The sequence below is a fragment of the Amblyomma mixtum genome, chromosome 8, assembly GCF_055824585.1.
Source record: "Amblyomma mixtum isolate Tamu chromosome 8, ASM5582458v1, whole genome shotgun sequence".
Taxonomy (NCBI): domain Eukaryota; kingdom Metazoa; phylum Arthropoda; class Arachnida; order Ixodida; family Ixodidae; genus Amblyomma; species Amblyomma mixtum.
The window spans coordinates 28658026-28672188 of NC_143019.1; the positions used below are offsets into that span (position 1 = coordinate 28658026).

Below are 14163 nucleotides of genomic sequence, written 5' to 3' on the forward strand. Positions count from 1 at the left end.
TAGCCTCATTTCGTCTCTCTCAGAGGATGTCCATGGGCGCTAAAGAACACAAGACGGTCAAAACTTATCCCGAGAAAATCGCTTTAGCGACTTTTTTATCTTTCCTTCTTTTCATCCCGTCCTTTGTCCTTTGCCTGGTGGCAAAGCTCGTTGCAGTGTGTACCATCAGAAAGGAAACACGTGGTTGATTGGCTCTTGTGGTGTTCTTGTGCACAGGTTCACTGCAAGCCGGAAAAGTACCGGGTGCTGGTCAACGGCGGCTTCCTGGCCGACTTCCCGCACCGGCTCGACTGCTCCCGCATCGACTACGTGTGCGTCGACGGCTCGCTCATCGTCGACCGCGTCGTCTTCGCCTGATATCATTCACCGTTGCTGCCGTTGCTGCTGCTGCGCATTTTGTACACTGCACTGTGGCGCGTAGTTACGTAAGCTGCTCGGGGTGCAGACAGACGTCTTTAAGCAGCTGGGGATGCGGGAATATTCGAAAAAAAAAATGTTTTCAAGCCTGTCGAGTATAAAACATGTACATCGGTGATGTGCGATCATGAAAGCGGAATCGGACACAGTTTGAGAAGTCCGGTGAATAGTAAATAGGCTTTATCGGGTGCAGCGGAATAAAATGCCCATTGTGGACGATACGGCAGAACGCTAACTGTGTGCAGCATCGTCATCGCCATCCAAAAGCAGTTCTGTGGATTTTTACTAGAAACTGCAGCTAAGAGCAAATTCAATACTGAAGATGAGCTTGGAGCTAAGAACATGGGGCTTTTGATGACTGGTATCTGAACGTGGGATGCTGTTTGTTGTCCTACGGAAATAAATTTTGCAGAAGGGAACGCTCCACATCAGCTGTCGATATGCAAAAATAAACTTGATGGCATCTTTGCGACTACCTGGCCCTAGACTTAATGCAGCTAGACACAAAATGCGTTTTCGTAAACATTATACCTGACAGGGTAAATAAAAAGAAAAGAAAGAATGTGTCTAGTGACGAATTGTTCTGCACCAGTTTCAGACAGAACCTTGATCTCTGGTCGCATGCTGAAAAAATCTGTGTTCTTAATTTTCTTGCGTGGAATTATTCCCAGTTTGGGCTTTAAAAAAAACGAATATCTACTCATCCTCAGCAATGAATAAAGACGTCTGAGCTGCTACTTTTAGCTTTGGTCGTTATCTCCGGGAACTTAATTGTGAAGAGAGCATACTATTATACGCAATACGGACGCTGCCATATTATGGTTTAATCCGCGCTCACGCGTTGATGTATTATTGTTTGCACTGATAATAATGCTAAATAGTTTTGCTACATAGAGGACGCAGCACAAGACAAGGATGGGGTGGGAGTAGGGGGGAGTACTTCTGCAGTACGGGGTGCTAGTTTTTTACGATATCTTAAACCGTATTTCATTAATTGTTGGGTCAAGGTGAATATCCAGGCACTGAGGCATCCTGACCTCAGAACATGTGCAGAGTTTCGCTCTTAAAGAAAGATATCGGGAACGTTGTCAGCCCATCTCATAAAAAGAGCTGCGTTATCGCTTTTTAACCTGAGTGTTGCTTTAGAAGGCAGCCTTTTAAGCTGCAGCACCTCGAAGTGTTAAGTGGACGTGCGCTTTTGAGTGTTTTGATATGCGTTGTTTCAAGCACCCGCTGTTGTTAACGTACGTAGGAATTTATCGTGGGCACGGAAGCCGAAGGCGAAATCTGCATTTACTACGAGTACGTATATATAAAAAGTGCCTGTACTAAAGCAACGCGGTGACTCGTTTTGAGTGCGGACATTAGAGCTTATCGCAATAAAGTGGACCGCGGTAATGAAGACAATAAAAAAAGCGTACTTAAAATGCCCGGCCCATTGAGATTAATGTAAATGTGGTGATGCCCGGTTTATGTATACACGAAGAAAATGAATAAAGTTATTTTTTCGTCGTTAAAACAGTTTCTCTGATTTTCGCGGTGGTGTAATAGCGAAACATACGAAACGTTCTTATCAGTAGAGTGAAGAGACAACTTTGAAATTTCGTTAATTTTGGTTTCAAGTTTATTGGAGACGCAAGATAAGTACATTCTTATTAAGTAAGCGCAGAAAGAGGTTCCACAGTCAAGCACTGTACTGGAATCTCTAAGTAAAATGTAGAGTAAGATGGCAGCAGTGATAGCATGGCATTGGCACATATTAATTAGTATATAATGAATTAAAGCTATAATAATTCCAGAGAAGAGATATGGAAAACAAGAATAGCAGAAAGTTAAGGACAACCTAAATCGAAATCTCGAAGAAACTATTTCAAATAGGAATATTGCAATGACCTGTATTCAAAAAGAATACAAAAATGCACTACACAGGTAGCAGTACAAATGCAAAAGCGCACTGATTACTAAATTTTGAGGTAGCAGCCATTTGCAGAGTACTCTTGGAATGTTTAATTAGGAGGAAATGTTAGAGGTCTGAAGAATAAAAGATTGATATCAGTGTTTAAACATGAGCAGAGATGAACTACGTTGAATTTTCGGAGGTACCTTATTCCATGCTTTAATTGAGGCGAATCAAATTGTGTAGATACTTTAAGGTCTGAGTTATCAAAAAATGCAGATAACAGCGCTTTGAACACAGGACACAAAAGGCGATAGACGGCTTCTCTAGCAACCAATGCTTAGACCTTCAGGCTGGGTGGCAGTACATGTAAATTTTCTTCAGCGTCCCGCATTCGAAACGCCTTTTACTGCCCTCCCAAATTCCCAAAAAGTAACGACTCAAGTCTGTTCTGTTGCACCATTACCATGCTGTAACGCAGACATTATGCATGACGTAAAGACTTTGTCAGGATTGAAGAACTCGAGAGGTTTCCTTCTAAGCCATGTAGTGGAGCTCTTGTAGTATCTGTTAAAGCCTCAACCATTCAAGACATTTGAAAAGCTGGTGATGCATAATGAGCCACACGGCATGAACCAGTAGCAAATCTCATGGCTTCTTTACTTTTGACAAAGGCTGCAAATTAGGCGCTAACGTGTTTGACTAAACATGCCACATCATCAAGCAAAAGTTATGAAAAACTTTTTCCCCTTTCGTTTCGTATACGGAAACGTTTTCTCTCAACTTATGGAACTCTCTTATCTTTCCGTATACGGAAACGCATGTTTGTATAAAGCAAATCGATCTTTATTGCGTCACATCAACATGCGTTTCATTCAAAGAAATCAAAAACTATGTATTTCCACGCGGCAACACAAACACGAAACTATGAGCGTGGCAGCCATTTTATGCTGTGTTTTCGGACGCATTTTCTGTAGAATCAATAGGGTGCCTCAGGGTGGTGAAGCGTACGGGAGTGCCGCTGGGTCATTATTCTGGAAATTTTGCGGTCGGACACATGACACTCATACATTAGAAGTGGTCCAGCGAGTACTTTCGTGAGACGATGTCTAATTTATAGTTTGCGTAATATTTAGACTGACGCGTTTCTTCAGATGACTTTCCGACATATTTGAGCAGAATGGGGACCTTAAATGCACATCGGCAATAAAAGACTGTCCTGCGTACCTTCTGCAGTGGTCGCGGTTTTTTCTTCCAGCCGCGTTTTCCGTGCGAAACAGCACCTCGATTTTGATGCAAATTGTTATCGTTGCAGAGACATGTGCAATGCTTAAAATAACAGTTCCCGGCTATTTTTACGATTCGTCCACGTCAGTGGTCCGGTAAGTAAGACACCCGAAAAAATACGTTACTTTAACACGCAAGTCCGTAAACATCATGCTATCCAAAATTACATTCCCTCGACGGTGGCCTGATAAAGAACAATCTACTTGCATCAGCAAATACTGAAGCTCGATCTTGCGCACCTGGGCATGCAGCGCTTTGCTCTAAGTTGCGCTGACAGAAACTTGTGCACATCAAAAGGGTTTTGTTGCGGGCAGTGTTGTAGCATGGGCAGAGCACTACACTTTAGTCACCACATAGCTCACCACTGACGGCAGACTAACACCCCTACACTTGAACAGGTAGGTGATGCACAGATCGTCGAAACTGCACTATATGTGCAGGTCTAGCCTCTTTCTCTCTTTTTCATTTCACTCCCTCCTTCATTCATTCCCTCATGACGTGGTTCACGTGTCCACTCAGAGCAAAGCAGCTACACAGCCTCCGCTATGCTCGTAACTCTATTGTGTTGACCTGTCACTTTTTATAAGGCGAAAGACTTTCTTGGCTCATGAGTGGAGTCGACGCAAGTTGTAGTCAAAGGCCGCTCGCTGTGTCCGCTCGAACTGCCAGTCATAAGAAAAGAAAATATCAAGAACAGAAAATTGGGGCCCAGGTGGGAATCGAACCTGGGCCGCCAGCGTACGGAAGAGGAATGTTGCCATTCCGCCATGACACTTTTTTTTTCGACATGGTATTTGCTATACGAGGCTATGCACGTACAGGAGGGGCTATATACAGATCATTTACAAACACTTTTTTTTCAACATGGTATGTACATGAGCTATCTAGAAACGTTAAGAAAAGAGTATGTGTGGGGATTTAGCAAGGGCTGTTTTCCGCCACGACACTTAGACGTTTGAAGCTGAACAATGGCGCTTCTAGTGAATGCCCAGTTCTTAAAACATATCTTCGAGATATGTACTAAGGGCTACATGGGTAATTATGAGCATGTTAATTACAGAGGTCGCAATCAAGCGAGTAGCAAATTTCCTCCGTTTCCGCTAAATTTCCTTCCTGCTTGTCGTGCAGTCATAGCGCCATCGTGCGACACCCACTGAAAACCCCATAGAGTTTCTTACTATTACCTAGAGGGAAAGCTGGCGGCGCTGCGCTTCAGCCACCATGGACGCTCAAAGCATCATGGGGCAGTGAGCTACTTGTTGCGAGACAGTCGTAGTTTTTCAGAAACACGGAGTGTCATTACTAAGATGTTTCATTCCAAAAACGCTGTTCGTGTATGCGCAGACGACTTACGCGCGAACGCAGTGTGCAAAAGTCATAGTAGTGAAAACGCGATGACACACGACGCCAATAAAAGGTTTTACTCTTCCAAAATGCCATTAAAAACCTCTTAAGTTATCTAAGCAACAACATTTTTTTTAAAACACATTTACTTTTAAAAGTGCGCCTTTTAATTACGAAATATTAGTTTTTGTAGTGTTCATCACTTGGCCAATAGGAAAGCTAGTCATCTCTTATTTTGGGCAAACTTTGCACTTAAATGCTTTTCTGCTCGTTTGTTGCAATCACTAGACAAGATATTGAATGTTAGGACATTCGTAGTTATCGAACAGCTTTATTTTTCTATTATTTTTTGGCCAAAAGTTGTAGTTCTGCAGTCGGTAGCTCACCGCCCCATGATGCTTTGAGCGCCCATGGTGGCTGAAGTGGTCTCGAGGGGTCGCCATGCAAACTCCCATAGACGGGCCGCCAGCTTTCCTTCTAGGTAATAGTAAGAAACTCTATGGAAAACCCCCCTCGCAATGTACGGTGCTGGCCCAGCAGATGGCGCAGGTGGTGGAACGCGCACAGTTTTCGCATTTCCGCACGTAAACAGACTTAAGTGCACCTCATAATTTATCTAATTATCGCCCCTAAAACATTAAAATGTAGCACATGGGCCAAGAAGTTTTAACCTTAGTAACCTGGTAATTAGTGGAGTGAACTAGAAACGTGCTAATTATTGACATACTATTTGGAGCTGGAGTTACATTATTTGCGCAGTGTGGAAGAGTTAGAAGACAAAAATGTTGAAACTGTGTTGTGATAATTCTGATAAAAGTCTGAATGTGAGCATTAAACAGTGACTGCGCGTTAAGAGCAACCTCTGAAGAGAGCCATTAAAGCAGTTCCCTGTTCTTTTTTGTTTTCACTTTCTTCGTGATGCAGCGTTTAATTTAAAGAGTAAATTTCGACAGCCATACCAGCAGCTCGCGCTATGACGTTAGCCAGCACTCCCCATTAGTGGCGCCACATCTTGACGAATAAGTGAACACCGTGAGCGGATGGTTCTCAGTGCGAAGCGAAATATATGGTTGGCGCTGAAACAACAGAGATGTTCACACACAAGAAAAAGGGAGGGAGGGGGGGGGGGGGGAGAGCATGAATTTTTTGTGTCGTAGCGCCGAACAGAATCGCGTTTTCGAAAATCTGTAAGTAATGTGGTTATTAATAACAGCCAGCAATGACGATGACAGTGACATTGTGATAATGAAAGTGACAACAGCTGGTGACAAGGACCTCACTGCAGAAGTGGGAAGGTTATTTAGTGAATTTTTCTTAAATTTAACGCGTTTTGCCTGTTTCCGAATACCCGATACCACTGATGTTACTGCACAGAAGAACATATTTTTCTACCCTGGAAATATATTGCTGAATATTGCGTATGCTATACATCCGCGAGTAAAAAATAATTTAAGTAGTGTGCCACAGAAACTAAAACGACAAAAGCAGAGTGATAGCGTACACAGTATCTGACGCAGAGACTCCGAAGACTAATTGGAGGCAACGGCAATCCGCACTCGGAAGCACCCACCCAAATGAGAGTCAGCGGGTTTGTGCCGCTCGGGTGCTTACGTTTAATCTTCGGAGGAGGACGCCAAGGCATAGTACTGTACATGCCGACCGTTCACACTGGTACGAGTAGTGGCGAAGCAGCCTCGGAACCAGCGATATTCCCGTCGTACGCCTCTCTCCTGACGCAACGCAATTACTAAAATTGCCCCAAGTTTTGCTTCCGACCCATTTCTCTCATCTTGCTACGCTTTTTTCTGCTTATATTTTTTCCTTCCTCGTTCGCATTCTCTTCACGCAACAGCGTCCATTTCCGGCGGAAGTTTGCCGCGCTCGCTGGTGCGTTCGTCTGCGGACGTGTGACGCAAGGAGCCGTCTGCGTGCTGAGAGCTTTTAGCAGACGATGGACGGGGAGGAGCAGACGAAACTTTTCGTTTCGCAGACGAAAATGAAGATTACTCCATAGAAACCGGAGCGGTGGTCTGAGAATTGCCCACAGACTCTCTAATTCTTGACAGGACAGCTGTCTAATGAATTCACTTCAGTGCTCAAGCGTGTTCTTCTGACATTTCTGCATGCGCAGGAGCCTGTGAATGCGAGAACGCCTGAGTTCCGATGCTCATCGGAGCTGGCCTGCTATATAGACGTTTTTGCGTGCGGTTGTTTTCGGTTGTTTTCGGGAGGAAGGCTTTTATGTGAAATCCTTTAATGGCTGTTATTTCGCTGTGTGATGTTTTTCATTTGGGTCTTGAGATTATGTCTCTTACTCACATATGGAGGAAAAATGTTCAGAATACAAATTTTGTGCAATAAAGTTTCTCTTCCAGCTATCTTGGGAGATATATGCAACTTTGTTAAGAAGTGCATAAACTTTCTAACCACCGGAAGCGAGAGTACTATATTTGCGTAATCCAGAACATGCGCCTCATGTAATGCATAGCACCACTGCAGCTATTTTCGCTTGCTCAGGCGCCTGAAAATGTAAAACCTTCACAGTACTGCCAATAATATCGAGATTTTAAAAGTGAGGAAATATTCACCCAAATTTTTATTTGAAATGATTTTTACGTTCTTAGCTTAGATTTATGGGCGAGGTCCCTTGATTCGTCGCAGAAATTTGCTTTCATAATCATGGCGTTACTGTTTTAAGCTGAAAAGGAACACGAGAATGCTCTGACATTATGTTTGTATGACCTTACATTTTGAAAAGTTTTTTAAGATCCGCGAATCACACTAAACTTATTCCGCTGTACCAAAGGAGCGCAGCAGAAGTTGAAGGAATAATGTTTATTTCTAAAAACAAGAATAATAATGAGTGCTAATGACCAATCAAACTTCGAGGACAGCATAACTGCTCTCGTTGAAAGCAATGTACACTTAAACGACTAACTCGTTCAACTCAAAAGTTTTCAATACGCGCTGCAGATCGCTTATTCCCCTGTCAAGGTTAGAACAACGCACTATCTGAACTTTTAATATGATTTAGGCTCGTACAAGTCTCAGGACAGAGAACTGACGGCTTGAGAGTTTAAGACGAAGTTTGAGAGAGCCCGTCCTCGTGAACTTGACTTGAAAAACAAAAAAAAAGGTGTAAATTACGCAAGGAAGGCGTTCTGGGAAGTGCTTCCCTGCTACCATGGACCGTGTTTGCATAACAAAAGGAAAAAAATTAAAAGGATCTTATGTATTCACTTTGCAAGCTGATCGCAGGGAGGGAGACGGCAGCAAGGATGTCTGCACCGCATTTATATGCAAGAAAAAAAAAAGTTACTCGAACAGCGATAAGCGCAGTCAGCGGAGAGAGCAAAGTTCGCAGAGATATATGGCATTAAAGAATGATGTTTATTTTATTTCCGAATCAAACTTGAAAAGGCATTAAAGGGATGACGCGTCCATATTTGATAACTACTTGAAGGGAAAGTATAATTGCTCTTCCAACTCATACTTGGATTCAGCTGAGTCGCTGACAGCATGCTAAATCAGAACTTCATTTTATGTTGCTTATATCTGCAAGTCACGTGACAAGAATTTCTTTAAATCACTCTCTTTAAGCACCAATGGGATAATAACGGCCTTAAGAATTCCTGACACGACCGCCGCACATCTACATATAAAAAAGGCTCTCGTAGTAAGCGCGCGTCCTTGGGCTAAATAAGATAGAACACTTCGAGCCTGTAATAGGCACCAGTGGGCTGTCCTTCGCTCCTGTACTCCTAAAATCTTCTAGCTACACTCTGAACAGGAATACACCTATATGGGGGTAAAAAGGTAGTTAAGGTGGCTTCTAGTGCACTTCCTTTCAAAAAAGGGAGTGCTCCAGAGGACCACTTACTCCCTTTTAGTCCCTTATGTTTAGAGTGTAATGTTTGGCCTTGAATTCTTTCCTGCGTGACCAGAGGCCCCCCCCCCCCCCCCCCCCCCCCCCCCCCCGGGTGTGCTCCATTTCCCAAGGGCACAATAAAAATAAAATTCCCCTGGCAGCGCTTAAATAAATTTCAACTGCATCGATTGCTTGACTTTAAAGTCGCTAAGGCTTCATGCATTCCATTAAGCCGATTTGTTCCTCTTAAAGAACCACTGAGGGCAAAATAAAGCTGGCTTGTATCGATAGATTGCCGCGTTCTAATGAGCGAATTTCTAATTTCACTGAAAACCGAGCTTCTATGAACTACAGTAGGTAAAAAAGTTAAATACAGTTGGCACCACGTGTCATTTTCTGAAGCGTACTGCTTTGCGTCAAGACAGTTATTTTTTTGCGTGGATACCTGAGGATAGCCTACACCGCGATTCACATCCACACAGTAATCCCAGAATCCTTTTCGGCCTGTAACGTCACGAGTTTGAATCGAGCGGCGGAATAATTACTGAAGCACATTTTCTAGGCAATAAACGCATCTTTTGCCGCTTGACACTCATCAACATAGTCAGAAAGAGTTGCAGATTAGATTTTTCGTGAAACTAAAGTTGAATAGTGTTGTACTAAGAATTGCTTTAGGACAGTGGCCAAGTATTTAAGAGAAAGAAACCGATTACACATAAAAACAATGACAGACGAGTTTCCGAAACGATTTGGAAGCCACTTTCGGTTTCATTAAGCGCCGTCGTCAAAACAGCCATAACCGTCGCCACAGCTAACGGAAATAAAGTTTAGAGCCCTATCTCCTTGATAGACAAGCAAAAAATCTATGGCTGCATCAAGGAAAGAACTGAAAATCTCGTAAGAAATCCTAGAGGGCACTTTCTGCTGGAAGACACTCAAGGTCACAGTGTCTCAGTCCGTGATGGACGGGAGGCTTGTTGTGGTAAAGTGCGTGCCATTCGCCCCAAAAAGTAAAACGTAGTAAAAGCAAGAAATATATCTGCGAAGCACTCAAGGTCGGACACGCAGTATCTAACCTTCAGAATATGAGCGCAAAAAAATAAATATAAAGAAAGGTTGACGCTGCAGGCCGGCTACTGCGAGCGGCCAGTGAGCGTATACTGGCTTGAGTGTTCTCCGTTACTCAGTGGCGAGGAATAAGAAAGCGAAGCACATCTCGCAGCGCCCTCTACATTTGCCTCGCAAATAGCGCATGAAAGGAAGATACGAGTCGTACCAGTGTGGGAGAACGTAAATTCGTCCGCAGCGCGCACAACAGCAGACATAGCTTTGTGGGGCCTTCACTTATTGCGAGAGGACGGTTCACGAATTAGGAGGACGTCGACGTTGTTGTCGTCGTCTCGTCGTTGCAGATGACTGTCCTTGTGAAGCCCCTCCGGACACGCTAGCGTTATGGGCTCAAAGAGAGCGCGATGCATTTCGGTGATTGGGGGGGACGACGACTCGTTTATTTCACCTCATTCATCGGTTGTTTTATGTATTTTATTATATTCCACTGTCGTTGAATGAGCTTTATTGCCCGCGAGGTTCGCGGGAGCCACTGCGGAAAGACCAGCATCTTGGCCGAGACGGCGCAGTTTCGCCATCGTAAGGAATCCCAGCTTATTCCGTACTATGGCGAGTATGGAATCTAGATACGCGAAGCCGCGTCGAAAGATGCGGAAGTCTGAAGTTCAGAGTAAAGAGAAAGCTCGCTACGACTGTGAGAGCAAGTATGGAGGGGAGAGCGGTCAGTCACAAACGACGTTGGCTATGATGTAACGAATTTCAGCTTGCTCTTTCAGCGGGCTTCTTATATAAAGTGGACTACAACATATCCTACCTCCGAACCATATTTTCTAAACTTCTCTCAAATGGTAGACTCGTCGAATAAAACAAATATTGTGATTATCCTCTTTGTTTGTGTCTAGAATCTCTTCCCCTTCTTTATGTTGCTTTCTTTCCAAACGGAACTGGATAGTACGGACAAATTATCACCAGTACTCGGCTGTCCATGCTGTGCGAGGGTATGCACAGTGCGCGCGTTTAAGGCTAAGGCCAATCTTCGTGCACAATTCATTAAAAAATTTGATGTGGTTCAACCCGACTGAACTTAGTAAGACGACCGAAAGCTCTGTTTAACATGGTTAGACATGGTTTCGCTTTTGATTAAACTTTATGGCATATCAATTATTTGGCTTGAGGGCGAGGATACATTGTCGAAGCGCTAGTTCTGGCACGTAGCTCGTCCATGTCTTTGTGTGAAGGTAAGCTCACTCCACACGCTTTTATATATCGAACTGCGTGTCGCGCGATTTCCGGCAGTTGCGAGAGTGCCGTCGGCTCCGCATACGCAACTGTGGCGAGGCGCAGTGAGTCACGTGATTCCATAGTTACGAGGCGAATGAGCGCCGTCCGAGGCGTGGTGAGTCCCGTGACATGACGTCAGAGCCAAGCCTCCGCTCCTCCTAGTTTGAAGGTCAAATTTCATAGCCACATGACCTTCAGCTTTGTACGGAGGAAGTAGAGCTTTCGCTCTAAAAGAACTCCCCCACTTCAGGTCCTTCTGCGGGGGGTTGGCCCGCCGCGGTGGCTCAGTGGTTATGGAGCTCGGCTGCTGACCCGAAAGACGCGGGTTTGAACCCGGCGGCGGCGGTCGAATTTCGATGGAAACGATATTCTGGAGGCCCGTGTACTGTGCGATGTCAGGGCACGTTAAAGAACCCCAGGTGGTCGAAATTTCCGGAGCCCTCCCCTACGGCGTCTCTCATAACCTGAGTCGCTTTGGGACGTTAAACTCCTATAAACCACAAACCTTCTGCGGGGGGAAGTGACAGCGATCATCGTATCCAATGTGCGATGCCCGAGCATGCAGCAAGCATTTTGCCTGCAATGCGGAGGGTGACTTAATTGACCACTCCTCATCTTTTGGCAATTTTCGCCTAAGCTTATCACCACTCGGCTGATTTAGTGATTCCTTAAGAATGGTTGACAGGCATGATGAGTAATATGTGTCGTAAATATAATTCGCCGGGTTGGAGTTGGTCGGTGTTTGCCGGAGTGCATCTTTCCCGCAGTGCTGCGACAGCAAGTTGCCACCCTAGCAGCACAGCTAATTGGCCCAATATTGGAAATGCATTCGCAAAGGCTGGACTTACGAAGGACCAAAATGAAGCCATCCATTTCAATACTGAACCAATTACCTGTGCTGCTTTGGTAGCGACGTGGGCAGATATCTGTGGCGATCAAGTTGTGCTCTTGAACCTCTAGAAAAACTGTTGCTTTTCGTAGCAGTAAAGCATGAGTAAAGAGTCGATCACACTTGTATAGAGAGCTCGAGCGGTGCCGTCCAGTGGAAATAAAGCGAAACCCTACAGTAGGTACCGACTTTCGCTGATAATACCTGCGATGGAGAGCAGCCTGATAAACATGTGAACCGCACAGACACCAGCGCCTTAACCCCAGCAAAGCAGCTGCGATAAGATCAACTTAATTTGCTCCCCAGCACACCGCTCGAGTGCTCTAGACAAGTGTGATCGACTGTACGAACGCAAGACAAAGGTGACAAGCATGCGACCACCCTAACCACGCTTTATCGGCTCGTCTGCTCTGCCCTACTATGTGATAGCTCACTTTGTTACCAGACGGCGCTGCGGGTCATATTTAGATTCTCCACCTGGGCAGTGCAGGCTTCTTGTGGAAAGGAAAGTGATAACGGTAACGTTAAAAGACAGCAAGAGAGCAAAGTGGATCAAGGAATAAACCCCAGTTATAGCTTAAATCACCAGTTCCCACAGGGAGGCCATGTAATGCGAAGAGAGAATAACCAATGGTTCATTGGGGCAACGGAGTGATTTCCTAGAAACGGTAACTGTACGCTCTAAATAGAGAGGAGCAACAATGGAGTAAGCTGTTCTCTAGCGCACTGTATTTTTTAAAAGAGAGGGCGCTACAGGACAGCTTAATCCCTTTTCTCTCCACACAGGCGAATTGGTGCTTAGAGTCTAGCAGAGGGTGGCAGAGAGTCGGGTGAGAGAAATCAGAATAAGAAGTTTGTGGCAATAACGTGGCCGCAGCTAACGCAGGAGGAGATTATTGGAGGTTATTACTGAGAGATGTCTTGCACTGCAGTGAATGTAAGTGAGCTGGCGGTGGCGACTACGATGATGGTGATAGTCTTCTACGCAGAAATAAGTTCCAATCAAAGACCTATTTGCGAAAGTTGTTTCTGGCGAACTGATTCATGCTTAGTGAACGGAAGTGAGGAAGGGCACACAAGGAACTTGTAAAAATATGATCCTGTTGAGGTTTTCATATCTACGTTTTCCAAAGCGCAGAGAATCTCGCGTAGAACTTCTAAGCCAGCGGGGGGATGCGAAGAAGACGAACATGGTCTTTCTACTCGTGCAAGCGTATCAGTTTATCTAGATTTACCTCCATCGTGGTTACGAACCATTCACCTCTTTTTAATGCCCGCAACAGCAACAAAAGTACTTTCCTGAAAATGGCCCACAGTTACCCTGCTTTCAACCAGGAAAAAAATTTTGATAGAGAGAGTCCTCAGAACGACTTGATGGCATCTTGCGAAGCCGAAAAATCTCCGATGGCCATTGGGAGAGTTGAGAAAGACGAAGCCGACGGCGAGGCGATCGCAGGCGCACGAGCGCCCGCAGCATCTCGCTCCTCGGAACCGGGCGCAGAGTCCGGGCTTTCTCAGGCTTTGACCTGTCTTCGGCCGGGACGGTCCCGGAGCCCAAGCCTTGTGCAGCGAGGGCGCGGCCCCGCTAAGACAAGGGGCCGGCCTGGACCACGTCTCCGCCGGTGGCTCCGCCCTTTTGAGACTGCCGCAAGCCCTGCAGTCCACGGCTGCCGTCAAGCGGCGAGCCAGCCTGGATCTCTGGCGTCTTCGGTGAAGTTGGTCGGCTTGTCAGCGTCGTTGACGTAAAGGCAAGTGGGACCGGTGATTCATGCAATGTGAGATTCTCTTTCAAGGGCCGTTCCTAGTGTTCTAGTAACCGCGAGCGACCACTAGAACAACGGGGTGAAACCAACAGTTTCTGGCGGCACTGCGATCGAATTCTCTTCAAAGGGGACCTCTGCTTGCGACGCTACTGAGGTCAAGCCGAGACCCCCGCCCGTGTCCACTGCAGCCTAGGTCAGAAATGAGGCATTTGCGGCTAACGCTGCCAGCAGTATCTGATGTCGTTACACGTACTGCTCAAAATATTTTCAATACATCTTACGTACACGTCCTTATGGTATCATTTAAGATACAGTTAACTCACGGCAATGCATGTAGCATAGTTCGCTT

The 14163-nt window shown here is 45.3% G+C and overlaps 1 protein-coding gene across 2 annotated transcripts in view; it reads left to right on the plus strand.

Moving 5' to 3' along the window:
- The window catches only part of LOC149331836 (galectin-6-like), a 51229-nt gene extending 49293 nt beyond the window's left edge, over nucleotides 1-1936 (plus strand). For both annotated transcript variants that reach the window (XM_089556890.1, XM_089556891.1), the window contains one exon: nucleotides 217-1936. In XM_089556890.1, coding sequence (XP_089413016.1) covers nucleotides 217-357 — 141 coding nt within the window. In that variant the 3' untranslated portion in view covers nucleotides 358-1936. The remainder of the gene's footprint in view (nucleotides 1-216) is intronic.
- Nucleotides 1937-14163: the final 12227 nt, after the last annotated feature.